The sequence below is a fragment of the Candoia aspera genome, chromosome 9 (genome assembly GCF_035149785.1).
Source record: "Candoia aspera isolate rCanAsp1 chromosome 9, rCanAsp1.hap2, whole genome shotgun sequence".
In the NCBI taxonomy this organism is placed as follows: domain Eukaryota; kingdom Metazoa; phylum Chordata; class Lepidosauria; order Squamata; family Boidae; genus Candoia; species Candoia aspera.
In genome coordinates, this window is record NC_086161.1 from 19,292,676 (window position 1) to 19,319,502 (window position 26,827).

Below are 26,827 nucleotides of genomic sequence, written 5' to 3' on the forward strand. Positions count from 1 at the left end.
ATCATGCTGCCAATGTCCACTTTTCCTGATGGTTGTATACTGCTCCTGACTCACATGAAACATTCCTTAAATACCAGCTCCTTGGAAGTGATAGTGGAAGAGACCTGCTGCCATCCTGTCCCTGCATCTGAGCTTCCCAGATGCATCTGATTGGGCAATGTCTGACATAGAATGCTAGACTAGATGGACGCCTGGCTGGATTCTTCTGCTTTTATTATGAGCCGGTTGAAAAGTACATGCTTGAATCTGGAGTAGAAGTGAGCAGCCTGTAGCCTTCTTCATGTCAGAAGCACCTACCAAGGCATTTCTGTATTGAAAGGATTTGCCAGTGATGTCACCGTTGTCCGGGGGACGCCCGAGGGGGCTCCTTGCATGTCCCTGTTAGTTTCCCACCAAAGTGGTACCTATTCATCTGCTTGCATTTGCATGCTTTCAAACTGCTAGGTTAGCAGGAGGTGGGACAAGTTGACGGGAGCTCACTCCGTCACGCGGCTCACGCTCTCGGGTTTCAAACTGCTGAACTACTGACCTTAATGGTCCTCTGACTCAGCGTCTTAACCACTGAGCCACCACGGCCCCCTAGCCTTCTGTAGAACCTGTAGAATCATGCTGCTACAATTTGACAGCAGTCTATTGAACAATGATGGCACATCCTCCATACAAAATCAAATAAAGTTGTTATAGTAAGATTTTGATAGGCTTCATATTTTAAAAATACAACACGCCTTGTTCAATAACATGGAGGAAAATACTGTAGGCCAAAAAAAGTTGTTTGAAAACTTACTGCTGCTTACTTATTCAGCAACATTGCTGGTTGCACGTCCTGCACTGTTAAATAATGTGTCTCTATAGTTGTCCAAGCCTACTGTAGATATTATCAAAGAATATTTATGCAATTGTTCAGATTACTTGAATTGTCAAGTAATATGAGGGAAGCACAATAAACTTTGAGTGGCCGTAACACTTTATGCCAACTAGTATTCGCTGCAAAACATTTTGAACTCTACTGACCTTTTTTGTTAAGTGTTCCATTTTTTTTTCCTCCGTGAAGTAGTCTGACTGCTTTGTTTGCCAAGAGAAATTCAGAATCTGCACCATAGTCATATGTTGAGAAGAGAGTGATGCTTTAAATAAACTGCTTTAAGCTGACAGATTACAAACTCATTAATTTGGCTGACTGAAGACCAACAATTGGGCACATTTTGTAAGTGGGAATGAGTAAATGCAAAACCTGTCTTTTTCCCTCCTAAGATTCGCAAGCCGAGGCCACAGAGGGAACGCGCACAGTGGGATATTGGCATTGCCCATGCTGAGAAGGCACTAAAAATGTCTCTGGAAGAGAGGATAGAACAGTACACATTCATCTATGTAGATAAAGAGCCAGAGGAGGCGTCATCCAAAGCCAGAAGGACTGTCATGCCGAAGACTGAGGCTAAAAAGAATCGCAAAAGTAAACCGTCGCCAAACTCTCAACCTGAGCAGACCAATGAAGTTTTGGTCGCACCTTCCCCACCCAAAACCGAGATCCGGAGGCATAGTCACAGGAGACAGTCTAGTGCGGATGAAGAAGCTCCTCCTGTGAAAATACAGTGGAAAACTGCTGCGGCCAGAAAATCCTTACCAGCATCAATAACCATGCACAAGGGAACGCTGGACCTTCAAAAATGTAATATGTCTCCAGTTGTTAAAATTGAACAAGTTTTTGCTCTTCAGAATGCTGCTGGGAATGGAAAATTCATTGATCAGTTTGTTTACTCTACAAAGGTAAAGAAACGCACATTTCTCTTAAGGAATATTTGTGCAAAGAATGACCAGATTTTACATTACAGTCCTACTAATAACTACTTGGAAGTAAGTCCCACTGAGTTTAGTAGAATGTACTGTGAGATTAGCATTTTTCAACAGCTTCCTTACCTCTGCGCTTTCAGATTGCAAAGAGTATAAAATATTGGTGTGAATTACTTTGACCTTAAAATGTCAAGAGTAACATTCACTCATCCTATATTCAGGGCACTTGCTTCCAGGAATAATGTATCATGTGAAATTGATCACTGTTCAGTATGAGTTGTTAGCATCCAGAGAGATAGCAACTTGTCCCTGCACCCTGTTTAATTGTTTATCAGATACTATTATTGTCTTCTTTTGAGTAAATATGTGTGGACAACTACCCACTGAAAAACCATGGCAATTAGAGCAGAATTCTCTACCTGCTCTCTTTGGCCAATCTGTTAACACATTCCTATTTCAGGGGAGTAATTTGCAAAACCAGGAGAATTTAGATTAGTTTTCTTTAATGTTTAAATCACAACAAACTGTTATGCTTTCCCAGGTTAAGCTCACCTGTTCTGCTGTTTTGTAAGGTCAAAGGTACAATTTTTTACAGGTGGGAAGGTGTTTGGAAAGTAAAAAAAAATTGCATGCAGATATACAGTACATACATATACACACAGATAATAGATATGGATATGGATATTGAAATAGATACAGATATATGGAATTCCATAATCACCTGGATGGATGACACCAAGAGCAGGAAGAATTGGAAAATTACATCAAGGATTACCCCAGATGTATTATATTCTATCGTCATTGTATGCACTCTAGTATGCATGAGTATTTCCTTACACAGTTGTACGTACATATCGACCCTGTTGTATGCATGCACACATCTGGAGCTATTCCATTTAACATCACAGCAGGCTTTTCAGCAAACAAAAACAATTTCCTGTAATGTCTAGGCTTATACTTTTGCAGCAAACGGAGGGCTTTCCTTTCATGCCCAGTCTCAGGCTTATTAGCTCATTCACTCTGTCTTCCCAGTCTTGAATCCCCGTGTCCATTCGCACTTAACAATCTTTATTTTAGTTCCCGTCCTCCTCCTCCTCATCTTCTTTCTTTTATGTCCTTGTTTCTGTTTCTTCTTTCTTATCTCAATATTCAAAGTCCAGAGAACTTCTCCTAGAATAGTCATGAAAATTCAGGCAAGCAGGCTGGGCAGAGAGGTCCCTCATAATGTGGTAGCTTTGGAAATGCTAGGGTGCTGTTTGGGGCAGATGGGAGAACTGCTTGAAACCTCATCCCCAAGAATTTAAGGGGAAGGTCTTGAGCCTTTCCTTTCTAATGTTGTTCTACACGTCAAGAATCTCCTCTCTTCCAAATATTCAGGATTTTCCTCACATACTGTGGATCTCTTTGTTTTATGCACACCGTTCTGAATGTGTGTGTCTGCGTGCATGTGTACATATAACTGCTAAGCATTTGAAAAAAAGTTGTTTTCTATAGAGAGCTTAATTTAGAAATACTCAAAAATTCTTCTTTTAATTTGCAACAGGGTATAGGAAACAAACCAGAAATAATCATCAAGGGGCATGACAAAGTCACTTCTGTCTCCATCCAGCGAAATGAGAGAGCTTCATCACAAAGTGCACCCTCTCCAGAAACATCTTCTGGGTTGGCAAGTAGGTAAAATTTGTGGCAACTGGTTTAAGGCCGAATAAATCAGCTTTTTTCCAAGGGCACAATATTAGATGAAAACAGAAGAAAAGGGTCCAGCTGAGCTTGGCTGATTGCTAAGCTGGGTCACATCTGGTTGATATGGACTAGAAGACCATCAGAGAAGCCAAGGGCTAGACTGGGTAGTCTGAAAAACATCTCTGAAGAAGGCCACGGCAAACCACTCTACTGTGGTCCATGAAGTTACTAGAAGTTGAGCTTGACTAGAATGAGATTTGGCTTTTGAGGGCACCACATCCTAAGCAGGGCTGAACTGTAGTAGAGGTGTTGCTCATGTAAACAGCAGAGTGAAGGGGATGCAGTAGGCTTTCAGATTTACTGTCTGGCCACAGTTTAAAAGAATTGGGAAATGTTCATTTTTGCCACAGATCTTTAAATTGACAGAATATACATTTGCAGAATAGACTTCCTTCAAAGAATGTGGGACAATAATCCTGTGAAGTAGCAAGTTTCCAGGGATGCTGCTCTACCATTACTCTATTACAGGAAAAATTATGAAATATCTTTTTTTTCCCCCTGTTCAATCGCATCCAATTCTCAGACACTGCCTGGACAAGTCCCTGCAGTTTTCTTGGCAAGGTTTTTCAGAAGTGGTTTGCCATGGCCTTCTTCCTAATGAAATATCTCACAACACCTTAAACTATAATCTGTTTATTACACTGTGAGCTTTTGTTCAAGGTGCATCTGATGAATTGTTTCCACACTGACAAAAGCTTACACAAGAATAAATTTCCTTCTCCCTTTTGAGGTAGGGCAGTTTTGAGATATCAAGAGACTCCAATCCTCCTCTATTTTTTATTTAATATTTCTTCATTTAGAACTGCAGCTGTAGAAACTTAAAGCAGAATTAGAAAATAGCTCAGTCCAGACTGTAAAAATAGCCTAATAGAGATTGTCTCCTATATTTTATTTATCGATAATCAGCCCCTACTTTTGAACTGAAAATGCTCAGTCATTAAACACACATGAAAATTGCAATTTATTGTATTTGGCCTGGATTGCCTCCTGCAGGGAAGAGATAGCTATCAGCAGTGCTTCTGAATGCCTCTGCATATCCATCCAGAGGAGGAGGAAATTGCTGTACAGACGTACAGAAATAGATGGACTAATGGAAGAGGCAAACTTGGGCTGACCTTTTACAAATGAAAGAGTTCCCTCAGATCACCTGCTCAGAGTCTCATGTGATCATCTGTTTCATATCTCATTTTCCCTCTCGCTTTCATTTTAAAGGAAGTGAATCTAGTTTTAATCTGAAATTTTAGATGAGAAAGACTCAGCTGAAACTTCTTAATTTGCAGCCTACTCAGACCTGCATTTTTTTAAATGAACATGAGTTCCTCAAGGGAACACAGCTGTATTCTGAAGCTACTTCTAGTCATTTATGGTTGAGTAATGCAAGGAGAGAGTCCCAATTAACTGGGTGTTTCTTTTGTGACACTGATTTTTGGAGGGTGGGAGGAAGAAACCTTTGGTATACCAGGGGTGGGTTAAGAGTGTTAACAAAATTCTATTGTCATGGTGTTTGTAAGTAAGTAAGTAAGTAATTCCCAAGGTACTGTTTTCATGACTTGTCATCATCTAGTAGTCCACACATTAATCTGGTGTAGGAGGCATATTCTTTTAGAAGAAAGACTCAAGTCTGCATTAAGTAGCACCCTCCAACTTCCTTCCTAGACCCAGTCTTTCTTCTGCCTTCATAATAAATGGAAAGGACCACTATCTGATGAATAGGTTTAAGGAGAATTTGCAGGTAAGAAAATTCTCCAATCCATATGAATTCCCTAAAGGTTAGGATCCTCATTTTTGCTATGAAAGCTCCATCCTATATTGTATGAAGCATGTAGGTGTTTGGCCTGAAGCACATAGACACATACATTTTAGGTAGTTTAAACTCTGGATCTTCTGATGCTAGAAATTAAGCATTGTCAGTAAACTTCTTTGGAGCTAGTACATCACCATGTAGCATTTCCTCTCATTTCCTGCAAGGTTTTTAAATGTAAGTTAGACACTAAGAATTGTTTTAAGACATTTTGAGTAAATTGGCTATTCAGATAACATGAAGATATGCCTCCTGGATAGGCAAATATTTTGGAAATGAAATTCAGAACATATTAACATCTTTGATGGAGTTGATTTAGAAAGTTCTGAACGTGAGCCCCTCCCTAATAATTTGAATTCTAGAATTCCCCTTTATCTTCATATTAAAGCTGGTCTTTTCCCGAACTCAGGACTCTGCCTGAAGCACTGAGATGTATTGCCTGCAGCCAGAACGTCAGCTGGCAGATTAAAGTCTATGCACTCAAAGAAGAATATAGAGAAATCAGGACTTTGCTATTGAACATCATCCCTCATTGAGGAAAGAGAGAGAGAGAGAGACTCCTGTAATGGAAACCATTCTCTTCCCTCAGGTTCTGTAGAAAAGAAGCAACAGAGAAGATCAATACGAACTCGCTCAGAGTCTGAGAAATCCACTGAGGTTGTGCCAAAGAAGAAGATCAAAAAGGAGCAGGTTGGCTTCCTCCATGTAGAGAGTTAAAATATATTGTAGTCATACCCGTTGTCACTTTTATATTGACGCCTTTTTATTTAAACCCCACCTACCCTCTCTGTTTTTTTTAACTCGTTTTTTTTTGTTTGTTTTTTGGACTCTCCTTCTTGAGATCCAACCCTTAATAAACACTGCTGGTCAACTAGTTTCCACTGACAGCATCATTCATACTTTGGAGACATGAGAACATAGGCCTCCTCATGAATTTGATACTTGTTTCTGTTACGAACGGTGTGTTTTTATGTTTCGGTGCGTTCTCTGCATTCGCCATGTTCACATCTTAGTCTGGCTGCTGGAGAATATGGAGGCTTACATTTGTGGCTTTGTTTTTGTTGTCTTTTCTTTCCCTTTCCAAGAAAGTCAGATGGATTAGTTACTCTTGAAAAGTGGTTCTAAGCATGGTAATTTTTTGGAGGCAAAAAATGACAGCAGGAAGGAGCTTAATTGTGGGGTGCTTTTTCTCTTGTAAGAAGAACCAACATGTACAGGGTATTTATTTTGGATATGGACCTGAAAGGTGTATATTGCTTTTTGGAATAGCCAGTTGCAAGTGAAGAAGAATAGGCAAGTTGCTTCATGGTGCCACTCATGCTGTCTGTGGATTTTGCATGTTTCAAGATTATTACATTTTGGTTTTCTTCAGCCATGTGGTATGCTCCTTTTTTTAATTTAAAAGGAATTCATTTTGGAATATAAAGCATAACACGCTTTCCCTAACACGGCCCCAATCACTTGAAAAGGTTTAAGATGGCAACTTCTGATAAACATTAAACATGTTTCATATGGGTGGTTGTTGTTTTTTGTTCACTATGAAGCTTAAAAGTCTTCTATTTAAATACCAGTTCATTATTTCAGCTTTTAGCTGTGGCTTTGCTATCCCTGCACAATTCTTCCTGGGTTGGATTTCCAAACTGGTGAATTTAAAGGAAAAAAGATTTCAGCACAGTTTTTTTTTTACTTATTCCCAAAGTAATCTTTGCTTGCTTTATACTATGTAACTAATTAAATCAACATAGTATATTGTACTGGTGTTTTTCAGGAAAAGCATATAGGAAAGCATAATGATCAAAGAAGCACTGTACTGCATAAGCTTGAATATGTTATATGTTCAGAAAGGCATACTGATATTTTAGGATTCAACAACCATATTTGTTCATGTCAGTGACGTTCCAAATTCTGCATCCTTCCAATTTTAAAATTATAACTGGAATATTCATTTCAACTGAGAAACACAATGTTAATTCTGTTGCAAGTGAGTGGTAGCAAAATACAAGTGATTGTCTAGAATTTATATTTGTATTATCAATTGTATCCTCTACAAATCCTTCTATTGTATGTTTTTATCCATTGTACAATGAAATAAAATATTTTTCAAACATTATAGAATAATCCTTAATAAATATTTGAGACGTGTTTCTTAACCTGCATCTGTCATCGCATGATGGAGAACTTTTATTTTCTTTTATTTTCAAATTACGTTTTTTAGCCTAAAAGCAAGACCTTTAGCAAAGAAGCCACTGGCCACTACCAAATTCACAACTTGGGCGTTTCCCCTGCAGAAAACCACCTCTCAATGTAGGATCCAAGACACTGAATGCAAGGGCCTGGAAGTGCTTCCTCAAGGTCACCAACTTGTCTACCCAAGCGCTGTGTCGACGTTGTTTCCAGCTGTATAGAGGCCTGCAAGGCTCACCTCCCCTCTGCCTTTGCAGTTCTCTATACAGAGGAATAGCCCATGTCCTCAGACGCACTTGCTTTAAAACGGGGCCGTAAGTTAAACGTCGTTTGGAACTTGAGTGTCCTGCTTCTCTCTCCTTTTGTAGCTATCGTGATTTTTTTTTTTCTGCCTCTAGCCCAGGGCTTGGTAGCTCACCCTATCCCCACCCCCTTAATTGATTCTTGGAGAAGAATAAAGCCTTCCTACCACTTCATACACACATCAGATGATTTGAAGTAAATGGAGACCTGCTTTGTCATCTTGTTTAGGGAAGGCAGTCTCAATTAAATCCATAAAAGAGAGGTATATATTTGGGTTGTGGGTGGGGGAAGCAAGCCTTAAACCTGATTCCTTATATACTAACTGCTTGTATTGAATTTGCATTTCTTCCTTTGTACTAGGGAACAAGAAATTCCTCTATTAACTACTCATTTTCCTGTCTAAACAGGTAGAAACAGCCCCACAGGCAGCAGTGAAGACTGGATTACAAAAAGGTGAGTGTGGCTTTATTTCTTGTTTAAAGCATTGATCTCTTGTTCCTTAGTCTCTAAGGCTTTCTGAGGAACTTATAAATTAACATTCTTGGTATGCTGCCTAATAAATGTAGTTTATTGTCATGCTCTTGAGAGATAATTGAAATGGTTACTAGGAAAATTGGGTTGGGGTTCTTCGACTTTTGTTCTCATTTTAAAACATGTTTTTTTTCTTTATTAATACCATAGATCAAAGAGTTTCTTGCTTGCTGATCTCTATAACTGCTACCCCTCAATAACCAGCTCATATCAAAAGGCAGTGAAGCAGAATCTCTGACCGAGCAGGCTTTAAAATGCGCAAAATGAAAGCACAAAACATCCTGTCTTAATCTCCAGTAAGAATAATTACTAGAATGAGTCCTAGCCTTAGGTGTGGAACAAGTGGATTGTTGGCTACACAACAGATTTCATTTCTTCTGAAAGACTTTAGGCTGATGGTTCTCCCAATCTAGTTCTAAGCAATTTATGAACTCACGTGAAGCTTCAATGTTTTTCAACCTTGGCAACTTTAAGATGGGTGGACTTCAACTCCCAGAATACCCCAGCCAGCCAGCAAGGGAGGAACTTCTGGGAGTTGAAGTCCACCCATCTTAAAGTTGCCAAGGTTGAAAAACATTGGATTAAAGGATAGAGTGGCTGGTCTTTAGGCCTGCTCCAAGTAGTTCTTTGGATTCCGGCCTTTGTCACGTTTCCTGTCCCAGTACAGGAAGGGAAGAGCTAGGAGAAAGCTTTCCGTTCTACCTCCTTCCTCCAGATTTCTGTCATCACTGACACAAAGCATTTCTGTTAGTTGCCTCCAAGATGCTAAAACACGATTCGGATCTAGGTATAGAAGGATGTTTGATTTCATGTTAGTTTGATCGTGTCTATTCAGTGCTAATTGCTTCTGAAGTTGCATGTTATGTTCACAAAGGGATAAGGAGCACTAGGTGTATCAAAATAAAACATCCAATCAAACCACAAGTCATTGTATGCCTGGCTCTTCAGCCTTTTACAAAATGCTATAAAACGTATTTTATGATTAAGCATTATAGTCCCAATTCTGGGTTTTGGATTCTGTTTTTAAAATAGTTTATTCCAATGTATTTTTAATTGTGTGATTGCTTTTAGCTCTTACATTTTGAGCTGACTTGGGAGGATTTTAATTTGGAAGATAAAGCATAAATGAACAAAAGATATACTGTATATGTCTTAACAGCCAGGAACCACGCTGAGACGAGGAGCAGTTCTCTAGTGTTTATTGCTGCTACATAAACAGAATCCTAACAAACTGAAGAAGCGTGGGAAAAACCCAGACAGATAAACCCCAAAAGTCAAGGCGGGTCTGATCTGTGTCTCTTTGAATGGCTGCTCAACTCCTCAGTACTACGCATGCGTTTTCCCCCCTGGATAGAGGCCCCTCCTGCTCGCCATCAGTACTCATGACAGTATATCCCCTATCCAACAGTTAACAGCATTGTTGCTTTGGAAAAGTCCTGCTTTTAGAATGATAGATCAGCTTACTCTTAACAAAAAACTAGAAGAGTTGTAAATTTAAAACATTTTTAAATCCAGCGTGCAGTTTGGCCAGTTCTCTTGGCATTGCTCTTAATCTTTCTTTCAGTAGCTTGTGTATTTGAGAGATCTTTTAGGATTAATTCTAGTGTGTTGATTTAAGGTGCCAGTGAGATTTCAGATTCTTGTAAACCTCTAAAGAAGAGAAGTCGTGCCTCCACAGATGTAGAATTGGCTAACTCAGCTTACAGAGATACCTCTGATTCTGATTCAAGAGGACTTAATGATTTACAGGTAAATGGCTGGTATTTCTTCATGGGCCACAGCTTTGAAATGGACAAATACTTTGGTAATCAGTTTCACATACTGTCTGCTTAATGTTTAAAAACTTGGAGTGGATGCTTGTGGCTGCTGATCTTCTCTGAATATGCTTTGTTGGCAAACACAATTTGTAAACAGTGTACAAAAATGTAATAGTTTGACAATAAACAGATTGTTGTCATCAGGCAAGTGCATACAATGTTGATGTAAGTGTAGATGGGTCACATTACTGCTCTTCCCTTGAGATCTGTGGAATTCTACATTCCTTGTCTTACTGTTTGGTGGTCTTTTCTCGGCATTGAAAAAAAAAATACTAAAGAAGTGGAATTGCATAAAATGCTTCTGCAGACAAGGCTGGGAATAAACATGAAAATTATAGTTTTTGAAGCCAATAACTACAAAAGGAAGATTGGACAAACAGTCAAAATGGAAATAGCTGGCCAAGAAAGACTCAAATAAGAGAAACCTTAAGAGTATTTTATTTTCAGGTTGGCAAAGACAGAAGATAGTTGGGGAGGCCTGTGGGCAGCAGTGTCTCTATTTTTATTTCCCCATGTCTTAATAATAACATGATTATTATTTCTTAATATTTAAAATTCATTGTTCATAGCAGAAGTGTGTGAAAATAAAATGGTAGCCTGCAATTGCTTGCCAGCTGTATGCCCCAGAGTTCCAGTAGGTCTCATCTGAAGCCCGGATGCCTGAGAAATTAAAGATGGTGGGCTGCTGAGAGACTTCCTTGTGGAACATCCTCCCACCAAGAAGGACGAGAAGGAAGTGGTTGACAACTGCCTGATAAGGGATAGCAGCAAAGCAATTTGGACTAGAGAATGGCTTAGGAGAGAGTTGTGAGTAGCCCAGGGAAGTGCTGTAAGGAAATTAATAGTACTGGGGGAAATCCAGCAGCGTGAGAGGAAGCGTAGAGAGCATACAGGTAGTCCTTGCTGAATGACCACTCATTCAAAATGATGCTGATGCTGAACAAGGGGGACTTATGACAGGTCCTCATAGTTGTGGCCATCGCAGCATCCCCGTGGTCATGTGATTGTGATTCGGGTGCTTGGCAGCTCACAATTACGATAGTCGCAGCATCCCACGGTCACATGATCACCATTTGTGACCTTCGCTGCCGGCTTCCGACAGGCAAAGGCAGTGGGGAAGCTGGCAGGAGGTGGCAAATGGTGATTATGTGACATCGTACTTAATGAGTATGCAGGATTTGCTTAACGACCACAACTGGGACTGCTGGAACTGCCGTTGTAAGTCGGCGTGGTCACAAGATGTTGTGCTTTACTACTGCATTGCTTAGCAAAGGAGTTGCTGGTCCCATTATTAAGTGAGGACTACCTGTAAAGCTATTACAAGGACCCTGTAGAAGGCAGCAGGAGTCTGTGAGAGAGCCCTAGTATGGATGATAAGAGGCAGAGGCAGGTAGGTAGTAGGATAGATTTATTTGCCAAGGGGTGGCAAACAATCCTGGGGAAAAAATTCCTGACCACGTTACGAAAGCTACGACTATGAGTCCCACACATGGGGGCATATTCAAAAGTAGAGAGTTTGAACCCCATAGAATTACATCCAGCTTCCTGCATCTGACAAGTCGCAGTAGGGCAAAACTGGTCATGTGGTGCCTCATGGTGGTCAATGTAACTGAGCTCATTATATTATTTTTTGATTTCCTATGTAATGGGCTTCAGTTGGATCATAAAGCTGAAGGTTTGGAGTTGGGGATCTGTATTTTAGGGGCCAGATCTTTCCACTGCAATGTCTGCAGGGTTCTGGGCCCCTTGTTTCTTTTTTAGCTTTGTCAGTTTGTCCTCCAGTGAAAGAGGTATCTTGTGATTAAATGCCCCGCTTCTTTCTGTAGATGTCTGTAAAGATGACACTTCCCAACTTTCTAAGAAACTCCATATAAAGAAGGCAACATAGAAGCCAATGCTTTGAACTTAAATCATTTGTTTAGTAGTTTTTAAAGAGTGTAGAAAAGTTGTTGCCTGCAGAACTTAGTATTTTGTAAAAAAAAAAAAAAAAACGCTCAGCTGGCTGCTGCTTTTTGGAAAACAGCCCTTGTGATTACACCAGAGTAAATATTTCCCCTATGCCCACCCTCCAAAATTGGTAGAATGAATTTTTCAAAGAAAGAGGTATGTTTGTTTAAACAGAATTAAGTTTTTCTTCTCAAAGAAACTTATTCATCCTTCTGCAAATTTCTTTCCTAGGGTAGATGAGATTACACCAAGGACATGATTTTAATTGACCTAAGTCAGAGCTCAAAGATATTATGGAAAATAGTATATTACGTAATTAGCTGTTTTCTCCTTTAACTAAAGGGATTCACATTGATCATTTATAGAGCCCTTCTAAAAAATTGGAAAGAGGAAAATGACTGTGCATGCTTTATTTCAGGGTAGTTTTGGAAAGCAGCCAGACAGCCCATCAGCTGCTGCAGATGCTGATGCTTCTGACGTTCAGTCTGTGGACTCAAGTTTGTCAAGAAGAGGTTCTGGGGCAAGTAAAAGAGACACTGTTTGTCAGGTAAATGAAAAGTGTAAATCTGCAAATAAATTATATCTACACTCCTGGTTAATAATTTAATTTCTGTACCAAAAGGTAAAATAATAATAAAAACACTGTAGGTTGTCTTTAATTTGCATTTGTCTCCTTCAAAACTCTTACTTTAAAGCACATTTACAGGTTACTCATATTACTCTTTCTATTAAGGGTTGTTTGTTGTTTTATAGTCCAATCACATTCAGGTCTACTCAGAAATAAGCGTGATTGCTTATCTTTTGTTTGTTTTGTTCCTGCCTTTACTCAGGACATGGCTCCCCCTGAATTGTACTGATCCTTTCTCTGGTTTATCCACTATTATCCTGATTCATATTTCACATTTATTTCTTCTTGCTTGCTTGCTTCAGTGGAAAAGAAAATTAATATTTTTTTTTACTTGTTAGTTTTAAGATGCCTTCTACAAGAAAATAGATTGCATCGCCTTAACTAAACTGACTAACAAATAAGGAAAATGTCTTAGATGGCATTGAAAGGTTGCAAAGAGTAATTGCTCCCTTAAGCTCATAACAGCAAATGCTAACATTCACTTTGACTCTCTACCTGTTAGTACTAACTTCCAGCTCTTTCCAAAAACTCACCATGAAATGTTCCTGAGATATTTTCAGGAAGTTTATGATGCTACTCCTCATTGGCTATCCACTGATTTTTCTTGGCTATCTCTATCTGACCAACCCAGAGGGCCCTCCTTCCTCCCCATAACAACGGAGGACATCCCTGGAAGTCCCTATAGATTAGGAAGAGTGAGAAGAGGGATTGGGGGGGAGCAGCCCCTCAAACTCAACACATTGCCTCACTCAGCAGTTACCAGCTACAGCCAGGCCACTCCGATAATCATTTAGTACTGTTCAGTTTTTCTTTTTACTTTTATAATAACTTTATTAAGTTTTAAAACAAAGATAACATCTAACAGAAATTAATAAAGGAAGAGAAAGAGAAGTGCAGAAGAAACAGAACAGAACAGAAATAGAAAAAGGAATAACTCCCGAGTTCTTTTACAACAGATGTAGGTAAAACTTATATTAAACTCTTACTCCAAGGTTACATTTTTTCCAATTGTCAACTAATATTATTAATCATCAAATCCATATATCATAATCTCATTCTTTTCAGTTTCACACAGAAAGTCCAAAAGGGGCATCCAATTCGCCATAAAATGAGTCAATGTTTATTAACCAAAGCTGTCAATTTCGCCATCTCAGCCAACTCGCCAGCTGAGAGCCAGTTTGGTCTAGTGGTTAAGGCAATGGGCTAGAAACCAGGAGACTGTGAGTTCTATTCCCCCTTAGGCATGAAAGACGGCTAGGTGACCTTGGGCCAGTCCCTCTCTCTCAGCCCAACCCACCTCACAGGGTTGTTGGTGGGGAAAATAGGAGGAGGAAGGAGTAATAGGGATGTTAGCTGCCTTGAGGTATTTATAAAAATAATAAAGGCAGGATAGAAAATAAATTAAAAAAAACTCCATCAACTTTACCATCCATTCTTCCATTGTAGGTAATACCGAGTCTTTCCACATTTGAGCATATAAAAGTCTTGCTGTGGTTGTCATATATAAAAACAAAGATCCATGTGATTTTTCCAATTGTTTATCCATCTGTCCCAAAAGAAATGTCTCTGGTCTCAATTGTATATTAATCTTTAAAATCTTCGGTATTAATATATGTATATGAGTCCAAAATTTTTTGGCTTTTTTACATGTCCACCAAAGATGATAAAAAGTCCCTTCTTGTTGTTCACATTTCCAACAATTATTTGAAGTCCCATTATACATTTTTGACAATCTTTCCGATAATGTTCAGTTTTTCCAGCAGTGTGTTTTACTCCCATGCTTCTCTCTCTTGTTTATCTGCTGCCATCTAGAGACAAGTATTCACCCCCCAGCTCAGACTTTCCGTGTTCACCCACACACAGTTCAGAGCAGCCTTTCTCAACCTTTTGACCCAGGAGAAATCCTTGAAATACTCGTCAGGCCTCAGGAACCCCTGCATATTCAGGCTCAAACATAGGCCAGAAGTTACAAAATTATTATATTCGTTTCATGTGTAGGCCTGTATATATACACTAACAGTGTTCTTAAACTAAAAATAAAGAACGAAATGTACCTCTTTAATGCGAAGTTGCCCAAGTTTGAAATAACTTTCTAAATAAATTGTGACCTCTCATGGAACCCTAGGGTTCCATGGAGCCCTGGTTGAGAAACCCTGGTTTAGAGGGTCAATTCTTTTGTAAGAATAAGTGAGCAATTACTATTGCTATTTGATCAGCACAAAATGAAAAGTAAAATGGGTTTGCAAGCAGAAGAAGAAAAGATGTTCAGAGTCTTCTCATTCTGCTGAGCTTCTACTTATTTAACACTACTTCTAGACTGCCCCAATTTGGATGACTCTAGGTGGTACCCTTGAGCAGGCCAATATTTCAGAACTTAACAACCAACAACTCAGCATAGCAAGAAACAGTCACATGCACTTTTTGCTGAAAATGGAAAAATATGAACTGGTGATTTATGGATTTGGTGATTAGAAAGGGGAAAAATATGGGAAGAAATGAATTATGATGTAACCTTAAAAAGGGAGGATAGACAAATTTATTTGTAACTGCTGTAAAGAAGAGTGGAAGCCAATCTTTTATTCCTTTCCTTTCACTTATTCACTTGCTTTTCCTTCCTTCCTTCCTTCCTTCCTTCCTTCCTTCCTTCCTTCCTTCCTTCCTTCCTTCCTTCCTTCCTTCCTTCTTTCTGTTTTCTTTTTTCTTTTTTCTTCTTTTTTTCCTTTTCTTTAAATTCATATTGTAGGTTTGCTTGTACTATTTTAGTAAAATTATTTTAGACCTGGGCTGATTTTATGCCTCGGTAAAGGAGTCCCCCCCCCCCCATTTTCTTAATAGTATGGGGGGGGTTAAACTGCTGAGCTGCTGAGCTTGCCGATCGGAAGGTCGGCAGTTCAAATCTGCGTGACGGGGTGAGCTCCCGTTGCTAGTCCCAGCTCCTGCCAACCTAGCAGTTCGAAAACATGCAAATGTGAGTAGATTAATAGGTACCGCTTTGGCGGGCAGGTAACGGTGTTTCGTGTAGTCATGCCAGCCAGATGACCACGGAAGTGTCTACGGACAAATGCCGCCTCTTCGGCTTTGAAACGGAGGTGAGCACCGCCCCCTAGAGTTGGACACGACTGGACTTAATGTCAAGGGAAACCTTTACCTTTACTTAAAGGAGTCCCCCCCCCCATTTTCTTAATAGTACTGAAGAAAAGGGGAGACTGATAGTACACCACAACATGAAATATGTCAAAAGTTTCTGATATATTGCAGATTTAAGATGGAATGTTTGCAGGTCATCAAAAAGGCCCTTCATTCAGATGAACACTTGGCACATGTAGATCTGATGGAAACCACATTCATGCACGCATCAACTCTATTGCAGGAATATCTTAGTTTTGCTTATTGGCAGAACAACTATCAATTCAAGGGGCTTCTGTTTGGCATAAGAACAGCCCTAAGAATCTTTTTCAAGATGAACATCGCTGTAATAACTGCTTTTTCCTTTCCCAGTTTTTCACATCTATCCAAGCCAGGACTATCTTTTGAGTATAGGCTGACCTCAGCAGGACCCATAACAGCTTCTGAATGCACCCAGCAGGACCCATAATAGGACCTAATGAACGCAGACAAAATGTTGATATTCCAGCCACATGTACTACCATATCTAGTAGCATCTAGCATTCTAATTCATGAAATGGTAGGAAGAAAATCGTATGGTCATTAACGGGTTCTTGTCTGGAGGCTTAAATTGTCCTTTATGTTCCACTAGAATATCTCTGAATTTTTTAGCTGTACCTATTTGCAGGATCTTTGTGCATCACAATACAGGTAGTCCTTGACTTATGACCATTCGTTTAGCGACCATTCAAAGTTACGATGGCGCTGGGAAAAAGTGACTTACGGCCAGTCCTCGCACTTAAAATGGTTGCTGTGTCCCTGAGGTCACATGATCAGAATTCAGGCACTTGGCAACTGGCTCTCACTTACAACAGTTGCAGCGTTCCAGGATCACATGATCGCCATTTGCAACCTTTCCAGCTGGCTTCTGACAAGCAAAGTCAAATGGGGGAAGCCGGATTCGCTAAACTACCACAGTGATTTGCTTAATGACCATGGCAAAAAAGGTCGTAAAATCGGGCGTGACTCACTTAACTGCCTCACTTAGCAACAGAAGTTCCAGTCCCAATTGTGGTTGTAAGTGGAGGACTGCCTGTATTACTTCTTCATGCATAGCACCTCCTTGCAGGCTTCCTCCTAGGGAAGCTGGGCTACCCTGTGCCTGCCAAAGAATACCAGTTTTCCCGCATATAGTACTTAAGAAGAGCAAAAAGCAGCTGAACAATTTAATGGGAAATAGCAATTGGAAAGTCTCTATCAACACCCTTGGGTTACAGTGGGGAAGCTAGCTCTGCTTTTGTTCCACGGTTGGTGCTTTTCCATCAGTGCGCCTTGCCCCTTCTTATATTGCGGGATGCGCCAGCCTCTGAAAAGCAGTATTATAGCAAAGAAACCTTGAAAACAGTCTGGTGGTCAATGTGAAAATGCTTAGCTTTTCTCCTTGCTTGAATTAAAAACTGGATTCATTTATTTGGGTTCTCTCTTTTTTATTCTTTTCTTGTAAGATTTGTGAAAGCACGGGTGAGTCTCTAGTATCCTGTGAAGGTGAATGCTACAGGGTCTTCCACACAGAATGCCTAGGATTGAGCTCACAGCCTGATGGAAAATTTATCTGCCTGGAGTGTAAAAATGGTAAATGAGTGGATTGTTTTTGCTTTGCAAAGGTGGCTGGAATGCCCAAAGCTCTGAACGCTACGAAATAGGATCAGTTCAGCCTTTCGAAAGCCTGTTAACCAACAATTCATTCTTGCTCACTTTCTCTCTCAAAATGCATTGAAATTTAAGATTTCAAACTTAAGCCACCCTCTGCAGCATGACAGTTAAGGTCATTTGTGTTTTAGCGCTGAGCTGAAGCATGAATTTGTCTGATGCCTGTTTTTCCTGTTGATCTCCATTTAGGCTATCAGTCCTTTCATTTTCCTTCACACTGGATAGCTAAAGAAAATGGCATAATAGCCTGATTTCCTTAGCCTCTGGAAAGCTGAGAGGAATATACTGTTGGGTCCTCTTACTGTCATCCATGTTTGAAAAGGTCTTACTTACTTACTGTCCCTGTTCTAAGTTCAGCAACAAGCCCCTACAGCCTCGACTAAGAAAGCTGGATTTTCCTACTCTTAGTGGACCAAGTTATTCAAAGAAAAGAAAGGCTAAATTACAGAATATTGGAAGTGGGGTTTATATACTTTAACCTTTGATCAGTATGCTGATGATACCCAATTGTATATTTCGACCTTGGACTAGCCAAGCTGTCCCAGAGTGTGGAGGCTGTACAGGTTTGGGTAGGGAGGAACCATCTTTGACTCGGTCCTACCAAGACGGAGTGGCTATGGGTGTTTGAACCACCCAGATCTGGAGATGTTCCATCTTTGCACTTCCTCCTTGAAAGCTGTTATGTAATCTGAGGGTCTTCCTGGACTTGTAGCTCCTGCTTGAAAAGCAGGCATCAGCTGTGGCTAGGAAGATCTTTGCACAACTCCATTGGGTGTGCCAGTTGCACCCTTTCCTAGATCAGGGGGCCATTCAGACAGTCACTCATGCCCTAGGCATCTCGTGGCTTGGCTACTGCCGTGCTCTCTACATGGGGCTGCCCTTGAAGACCACCCACAAATTTCAGTTGGTCCAGAATGCAGCGGCATGAGCAATAACGGGCATGCTTCAGTATGCCTGTATAACCCCTCTGCTTCACAAGCTGCACTGGTTGCCCATTTATTTCTGGGTGTGATTCAAGGTGCTGGTTGTTACTATAAAACCCTACATGGGATAGGGCCTGGTTAATTGAGAGACCACCTGTCTCCCGTAACATCTGCCCAACCAATTCGATTCTGCAGGGTTGGCACACTCTGGGTCCCTTCGATTAAACAGTGTCGTTGCTGGAAGTGTGTCTCCTCTGCAGGCCCGTTTGATCCTCTTTCTGTCTTCTGACACCGGGAAGAGGTTGACCCCGGCTTGCCAGATACAGAAGGATTGTGGCTCAGTTCTTGCCCCATGATAGTGTGCAAACTATTCGGGTTCCCAGGCTAAAAGAATTCCATTGTATTCCAGCTGAACCTTGACATTTCTCCTTTCCAAAGGGCAGCACACGTGCTTTTCCTGCAAACTTCCTGGCAAAGATGTGAAACGCTGCTCCGTCAACACGTGTGGGAAATTCTACCACGAGGCCTGCGTCCGCAAGTTTGCTACAGCCGTTCTTGAATCCCGAGGATTCCGTTGCCCCCAGCACTGCTGCACCGCATGCTCTATGGAGAAAGATATTCATAAAGCAAGTAAAGGTAAGGAAAAGAGCAGGGTAATTCGTATTGTGAGGCATTCTAATGGAAGCCCCAAGTAATTTCTGCGTATATTGCGTGTCTTCAGAGTGGAATTGTTGCTGGGAGTTGGGAAAGGAGACTCCAGAAGCAGCAGCACTCTAGGGGGAAGATGCAGTTTGTTCTCAGGTGCCTTCGAAAGGGGGACACGTTGTGTCAATCTGAACAGGCTGAGGCAACACACGGGTCTAAAGGCCCCCCGTTCCGACCACCGCTCTCCCATGGCTTTAGGGAGAATAAAAGGCTTCACATTCCTGCAGTTACGTTGTGTTGGGAGAACAGTTTGCCAGGAACCAACAAACCTAGAAAAAAAACAGAACTTCTTTGGGTTTATGTAAGTGTGAGACACCTTCCATACAGCAGGAAAAATAGCAGAGGCCATTGTATCCATCTAAACGAAAATCCATTCTGAGTTAGTTAGGGAGGGGGGGTGTTTACACACACTGTCTTAGGTTCTTACCACCTTGTGAGATTTGCCATAATGTAGCTATGTGCATATGTGTGTAAAAATCCATCTACTTCATTTGCTCACTACAAGGAATGGAAATCCATTGCCCTAAAGGTTTTTGATACTACTTTGCTGTTGTTTGTCATGAAAAAAATCAAGACAGCCAAAAAGCAAAGCCAAATGTCTTCCATTCTTTTCCACCAGAAGACAGATATGTGACTGATTTCAACTGATTTGGGACTCATCAGATGTGGGTAGCCAGATGTTATTTTATGCGGTTCAAACCCTCTACCTGGAACTGAATTCACAGACCATTGCACTTTAGATGACTATCTTCTCTCTCTCTCTCTCTCTAGATACAGATAGTCCTTGACTTACGACCACAATAGAGACCGGAAAATTCATCATTAAGAGATGTGGTTGTTAAGCAAGGCATCACATGACTGCACCCAATGTTATGACATTTTTTGCGGCAGTTGTTAAGCGAATCACCACAGTCATTAAGTGAATCATGTCTTTAAGTGAATCACCTGGTTCCCCATTGATTTTGCTTGTCAGCTGGGAAGGTCACAAATTGTGATTATGTGACCTTGGGATGCTGCAACCATCGTAAATATATGCTGATTCCCAAGTGCCCAAATTTTTATCGTGTGGCCACAGGGACGGTGCAACGGTCGTAAGTGTAAGGACCAGTCATAAGTCACTTTTTTTCAGCGCCGTTGTAACTTCAAACGGTTGCTAAATGAATGGTCGTAAGTTGAGGACTACCTGTAGATAGATAGATAGATATATACATGTGTGGGAGAGAGAGGGAGGAGGGAAGGACTATATATAACATTTGTAGCTCTCTCAGAGCTTAAGGGAAGATGGGCTGTATATACAAGATGACAGATCTTGTAAAAGAATTTGTGTAATAGAAAGAGAATGAAGATGTGTGTAACACCAGACCATTATCATACGTGCCTCTTACAGATACTATCTCTGTAAAAAAAAAAATGGTGCTGGCTTGAAATGTGCAGAAACATGGGTATTTCACTTGCAGAAAGCTAGTGGCTTCCTAAAGCAGATAAACAGACGTTTGCTTCGGAACCATTTACTGAAGCTTCCTAGAACCCTTTACTAAATGAGGGTCACATTGACCAGAACACTCTTGAGACAAACAGCAGAGGAAGTATGCGCGTAGAATGCTCAGAAATGAAACTGGGATCTCGGATTTTGGTCCAGTCGCATTCTCTTAAATTGCAACGGAGCAAACAATGTATCTGTGTCCGATATGTTAGGCTAGCCAAGTAAAGGTTGGTGGTTGAGGTGGTGGAGAGAGTAGGATACTTTGCTTTTGGCATGATTATTAACACAATTCTGTGGAAAATACTGGAGGTATCCATTGTTCCCCAGTTTCATCAGTGAGCCTTGGGTGTCTTACCACCCAGGCAGCCGCCGCCGCCTCTAGACAACTGGCCATCCCTTTTCTGAGAAGTCTGCCTTGTGCTTCAGTAGCTTGCTCTTCAGAAGATAGTGGGGATTTACCAGTGTGTTTCTGCCCTATGTTTCAAATCTGCATAATATTCACCATTTTTCATTTTCAAAGCACTTTTGCATAATTCATTGTGATTTCCCCAGTCATCAGGAAGATTAAAGGGATGCAAGACAATGAATTTGCTCCACGAATAACCTCTGGGGGGAAGGAGGAACTAATATCCTTTGAGTACCAAGTAGGCATTGCCAGTATGATCTGAGCATGTTTTCACTATGACTGGGGCTAAGGGTGTTTTTTTTCTTCCTTTCTTTATTTTTCATTGCTTTCTTTATTTTTTCTTTCTTTCAAAAAGTAGAAAACTGGCTTCTGTGCTGGATAGCATCTTCTGAACCTTCTTTGCAGTTCTGTGGAATAATCCCAACACATATACGTGACCTTGCTTATCCCAAATATGCTCTCTCTCGAATCCAGAAGGAGTTGCTCCATTTAAGGCTGCAAAACTGTCCTTCCTTTTTTGAAAAGTATAACATCTTCGATTGGAAACGTTAAATCTTTTGTTGGATACGTTAAGCGAAAGCCAAACTCTGTTGAGGTTTGGAAGTCTGTAACTGTGTTCTAAACAGACCGTTATCTGGTGCGTTTTATATTAAACAGGTCGCATGGTGAGATGTTTGAGATGCCCCATTGCCTATCACTCAGGAGATGGCTGTATTGCTGCAGGAAGCTTGTTTGTGTCATCCCACATCCTCATCTGTAGTAACCATTCCAAAAGGAGCAATCACTCTTCATCAGCTGTAAATGTAGGCTTTTGTTTCGTTTGTGCAAGAGGTGAGCTCTGTTTTTTGTCTTCCTTTTGTTTATGTCTTTGGTGTTGACTCCTTGATTTAAAAAAAAAAAAAAACCTGAACAGTTATACCCCCCCAAATTGCATACCCTCACATGTACATATATAGACCTATAGAGAGAGATGCATATAGCCATAGACAGATACACAGACATCACTCCAGGGAGCTCATTTTGATCGTAGAAGTCCTCCTTGGCTGATGGGGAGGACAGCTTCCAATGACCATTGCTGGCTTTTTCTCTTACCTTTTGGTTCTCTGTGCCCGTTCTTAAAACAGGGCAACGGGGAAGTATCTTCTTTTGCCAGTTTGGGGGACGGATGAGGGGAAATAGGCTAAATGACTGACAACAGTGACTCAGGTTCCGAGAAAGCTGATGGGCTTTCGCAAGCGTTCTCAAAAAGCATGAATCTGTTCACCTCACGTAAATAGAAACTGAGGAGTCCTCATGAAAGTGGACGGATGTGTTGTTCATAGACTAGGAAGAGAACTCTTTTCCACATAGTTTCAATTCAAGCCTTTTATAAAGAAGTAATTTTCTGCATGACTTTAAAAATGATCACCCTTGCTTAGTTAGAATTATGTTTTCTGTTCTCTGCCTCACCTTCTAACCCTGCTAATTTGAAGATATAAGATTAGATATATTTATTTTTTTTATTTTTTTATTTTGAAGTTAGTAATTTTAGTGAACAAAAGCTCACCTCCATTACTGATATTCACCTATGAGTAGTATAGGTATAAAAGACATTTAGGTTGAATTCATTCTGGTGTACCGATAATGAGAGAGCAAACTTCACACGTATATTTAGAGAAGCCATAGCTAAAGAACGACGATAATTGAGTGATCAACCCCCTAGCTTCTTTTCATTAAAGGGAGTGAATTTGGTATTAATATATAACAGGTATTATGCTCCATACACTTAATTCAAGACAGGTACATTTATCCTATTGAAATAAAGTTATATGCAACTATAGAGTTCAGGGGATTTGCCCTTGTCATATTTTCTTCAGTCGTCATCAGTGAAAGCGACAGGTACGCTAAAATTACTTTTGAACATTATGTCTCCAGAACAGGAAAGATAGGTTCAAGCTGAAAGAGAAAATATATGTGAAGGATAAAAATACATTGGGGCAGGGGCTCGCAACCAGACCCATAAGAAATGTAGCAGTTGCAGTTCCAGGAGGTAAACCAGTAGACAGAGTTCTTGTTGCATTAAATAAATGCTTTGCAGAAGAATGATGTCTAAAAGGTCAGAGAAAGGAAGTTTTAGGGTGCTGAGCCTGCGCTTTATGAAAGCAACATTTACACAAGGTAGTTCATTGGTTGTTTATTTTTCTTGGAGAAAATCTATCCATGTAGTCATTAAGGGATGACAATCACTTGGTGGCACATAATCAGTCAGTTTATATCTCTTTCAGTGCTTTGAGATAGTTTTAAACCAATATTACTGCCATTTGAATCCTTTACATATGTAGGTAGAAATTAGGGGTGTTGTGTGCTTTAGTGCCTTTTACTTTCCAGAGTTTAGATTGCTTTTCCATGCTTTCCCCTCCCACTTTAATAATTATTTCAGTTTCATATTTGGAAGTGGATTTTTTTTTTAATTTTAGGGATTACAGGAAAATGGCCAGACCACTAAGATTAAATTAGCTAGGAAAAATGAATATACATAAATAAAAGCTTTTAAGTAGTTACTATACTAGCATTAGAGAGCCATTTTGGTGCAGTGGTTAAGACACCAGGCCAGAAACTGGGAGACCGTGAGTTCTAGTCCTGCCTCAGGCACACAGCCAGCTGAGTGACCTTGAGCCAGTCATTTTCTCTCAGCCCTGGGAAGAAGGCAATGGCAAACTACTTCGGAAAAACCTTGCCAAGAAAACTGCAGGGACTTGTCCCGGCAGTCTCCAAGAATCGGGCACAGTTGAATGGATTAAAAAAAATACTAGTATTAAGTTTTCAATAACAGCAGTGTTGTAGTTCCAATTATATTAGTGTTTGGAACCTTGGTTTCAGTTGAAGTCAGTGACATTTGGACAACACTGACAACACCCCAACACTGTCCTTAGAAGCACAGCTGCATGCTCCTTAGCTTACACCTTGTAGCCTTGGTTTGGTAATTATTCCTGAAGACCAGAGAAGGCTACTCTTGTGAAAATGCTTTGGGTTGTATTTTTAAGTCTCTTCATTGCTTAGGCTAGACGGTTCTGATGCTTTTGATAATGGAGAATGAGGTAATAATTCCTGAAATCTACTCAGGATTGTGCACACCTAGAATAGATTTCGGCAAGCAATGCCTCATTAGCTAAAGGCCAATACTCAAGTTCCTTTCTTTTGCTAACGCTGTTGTGTAGCAAAGTCTTTGCATACCAGTTCATAACGCTGCCAAGCAGCTTATATAATGATGGATCCGCCAAACGTCACAGAAAGGTTCCTGCATGTCCGTTGGCCTTTGGTGTGGAGACAACGAGCTAGTCCCCCAAATAAGCTGTCTTCCCATGTATGGAACTTTTGCTATACAAAAGCCTTTCTGGCCATTTCTCATTCTGGGGATAGTGTCGTAAGACACCTTCACTGAAATGTTAACCACTTTTATTTGAAATTTGTAGACCCAAATTTGTAAAATCAGTTCTGTTGCTGTACTGGTGCCAGAAGGATACAACTTGTTGATTTCCCCCTGTAGCTTGAAAACATTTTGCAAGCGTCATGATGCTTGGCCAGCTACTTTTAAAGGGTTTTATTAGAATGTCGATACAGTCAGAAAGGTGGATACGTTCAAAGTATGTATCATGACAAGCTTGGGGTCCTGTCCTCCTGCAAACACAAACAACCTTCCTTTTGATTCTTAAATTGTGAGGTGAAATATTTTTTTTTCTTTATAGACAAGCATTTTGTCAAACTTTTTAAGATGTTCTGTAAAATTCACATGGGGGCAAGTGGATATAATAGTACGTATCATTTTTTGTTTTGAACTTTCAAAAAATATTTCCCCGCGTTGGTTAAAAATATTAAATTAAAAACATTAAATCATCTTTTTAAAAAAATAAAATACATGGAGGAAGAGGAAGACAAATTAAAAACAGGGGACTTTTCCAAAAATTTCTTTACCTAAAGCATGGCACTATGAGCTGTATATCCTTAATATATGGGTTACCGTGAAAACAATATTTTCTTGTAGTTTGACCACACCAATGTAGTCCTGCATTTCTTGAGGACTGAATTACTTTTTTAGAAAAAGAAAACAACTTTTTAGATTATTAATTTCAGTACAGCCCACGCCATGCCAGAGGTTCCGATAATTTCATTTACAGCATGGGCTGTATCTAAATTAATAATTTAAAAAGTTGTTTCCTTTTGCAATGAAATATAAAATTGTGTTGAAAAATTCTGGTTTGGGGTTTTTTGTTTTGTTTTGGTTTTTTGGCAACTGAACCCTAAACCTCCCAAGGCCATCCAAAACAGGATATAGAATGTTTTTGCTTTGGAAAACCTGCTTAACTTGGACACCCATGAAATTCCCTAATGGGGGAAGGGTATTCCCAACCGGTTGTGGATTTGGAGTCTAAATTCACACACAGATAGCATTGCCCAAGTGTAAAGGTAGTGGATTTTAGATTTGTTTAAATTTAAGATTGTTAAAAAGTCCACAACAGCGTATGACTTTTGATGCAAAACCATGCATCCCTGCAAAACTCAACATTGAAAGGCTTTCTGGACAAAGTATTGCAGCATTGTAATGGTGGACAAATATAACAAGCATTCAGGTGACTGATGGAAGAAAGGTTGGCATTTAACTCTGTGTACTAATGATCTCTCTTCCCCTTTCCTCCATGTGTACCCTTTTTTCTCATTCACAAGCATATGTGCACATAAATAACCTTGATCCACAGCCATATATACTCACCTTCTCTCCCTCCCTCTCCCTCTTTCTCAACACACACACACACACACACACAAACACAGCTGACTGAGCTAAGCTATACAAATGAGCTAGCAATCACAATGTGGATTCTTCTGAGTCAACTGGACTGCATGGTTTGTATCTGCCTTTCCCATCCTGCCGCCCTCTAGCTATGTTGGGACCATCTTTCAAAATTTTCAGAGATCATGGCTAATTTCTACAGTGGTTAAGAAATTGGGAAGATAAAGTCCCAGCTTGTTTGGAGGACACTGAGTTGAAGAAGGCTGATACTTACTATGTTTATGAGAAAGCAGCAGGGAAGGGATATTCAATATACTTAATTTTATTTTAATTCTTCTCTGGCCGATTTGTTTGTTTCCTACCTGATCTTTACAGAGCTCTAGTTCCCCAAAAGCTTGAAAACAGAATAGCTCAGACTTAGGATCGGTATTTCTACTTCGTAATTTTATGCAAAATGCAGATTTTTGTGAAGGAAATCATTTTTACATTTCATCGTCATTGTGAAACTGTAGAGGATTTAGAGGGAAAGGATTCTGTTAGTGGAGGTTGGCAGGCGATATTAGAAGAATATACTGAAGGTTCTATCAGCATTACTGCCCAGTCAGTGTAAGCTTCTGTCCAGGTTCTTCTGTTCAGAATTTTGGATTTTCAGAAACTTTCTATTTCAGCAAGTAGATTCTTGATTTTTAGAAATGCTTATAGGCATCCTGATTCCCTGCTGTGCATGGCGTCTGGACCTTTTTATTTACTACACTTTGAATTTTTGTGAAGGACAGGAAGGAAGAAAGTGGAGGAAAGTTTTGCAGAAACAGGAAGTCGAGGTACCTCGGTTGAGCATATGTTATTGTTAGGTGCGAAAAGCAAAGAGATGTATTAAAACTAAAGACAAGACAAGCTTTCCCTTTGCCTAGCTGCTTAAAGACCATTTTGTATTTTGAGGGTCTTCCCCATTATCACCAGAAATTAATAAAAATTGAGTGCAAGAGAA

The 26,827-nt window shown here is 40.1% G+C and overlaps 1 protein-coding gene across 1 annotated transcript in view; it reads left to right on the forward strand.

Annotated features, from left to right (window-relative positions):
* The window catches only part of NSD3 (nuclear receptor binding SET domain protein 3), a 78,588-nt gene that overhangs the window by 26,843 nt on the left and 24,918 nt on the right, over positions 1 to 26,827 (forward strand). The window contains exons 6-14 of the mRNA XM_063311282.1: positions 1,252 to 1,764; positions 3,332 to 3,458; positions 5,922 to 6,022; positions 8,227 to 8,272; positions 9,969 to 10,099; positions 12,533 to 12,661; positions 17,353 to 17,479; positions 18,919 to 19,116; positions 21,732 to 21,905. Coding sequence (XP_063167352.1) covers positions 1,252 to 1,764; positions 3,332 to 3,458; positions 5,922 to 6,022; positions 8,227 to 8,272; positions 9,969 to 10,099; positions 12,533 to 12,661; positions 17,353 to 17,479; positions 18,919 to 19,116; positions 21,732 to 21,905 — 1,546 coding nt within the window. The remainder of the gene's footprint in view (positions 1 to 1,251; positions 1,765 to 3,331; positions 3,459 to 5,921; positions 6,023 to 8,226; positions 8,273 to 9,968; positions 10,100 to 12,532; positions 12,662 to 17,352; positions 17,480 to 18,918; positions 19,117 to 21,731; positions 21,906 to 26,827) is intronic.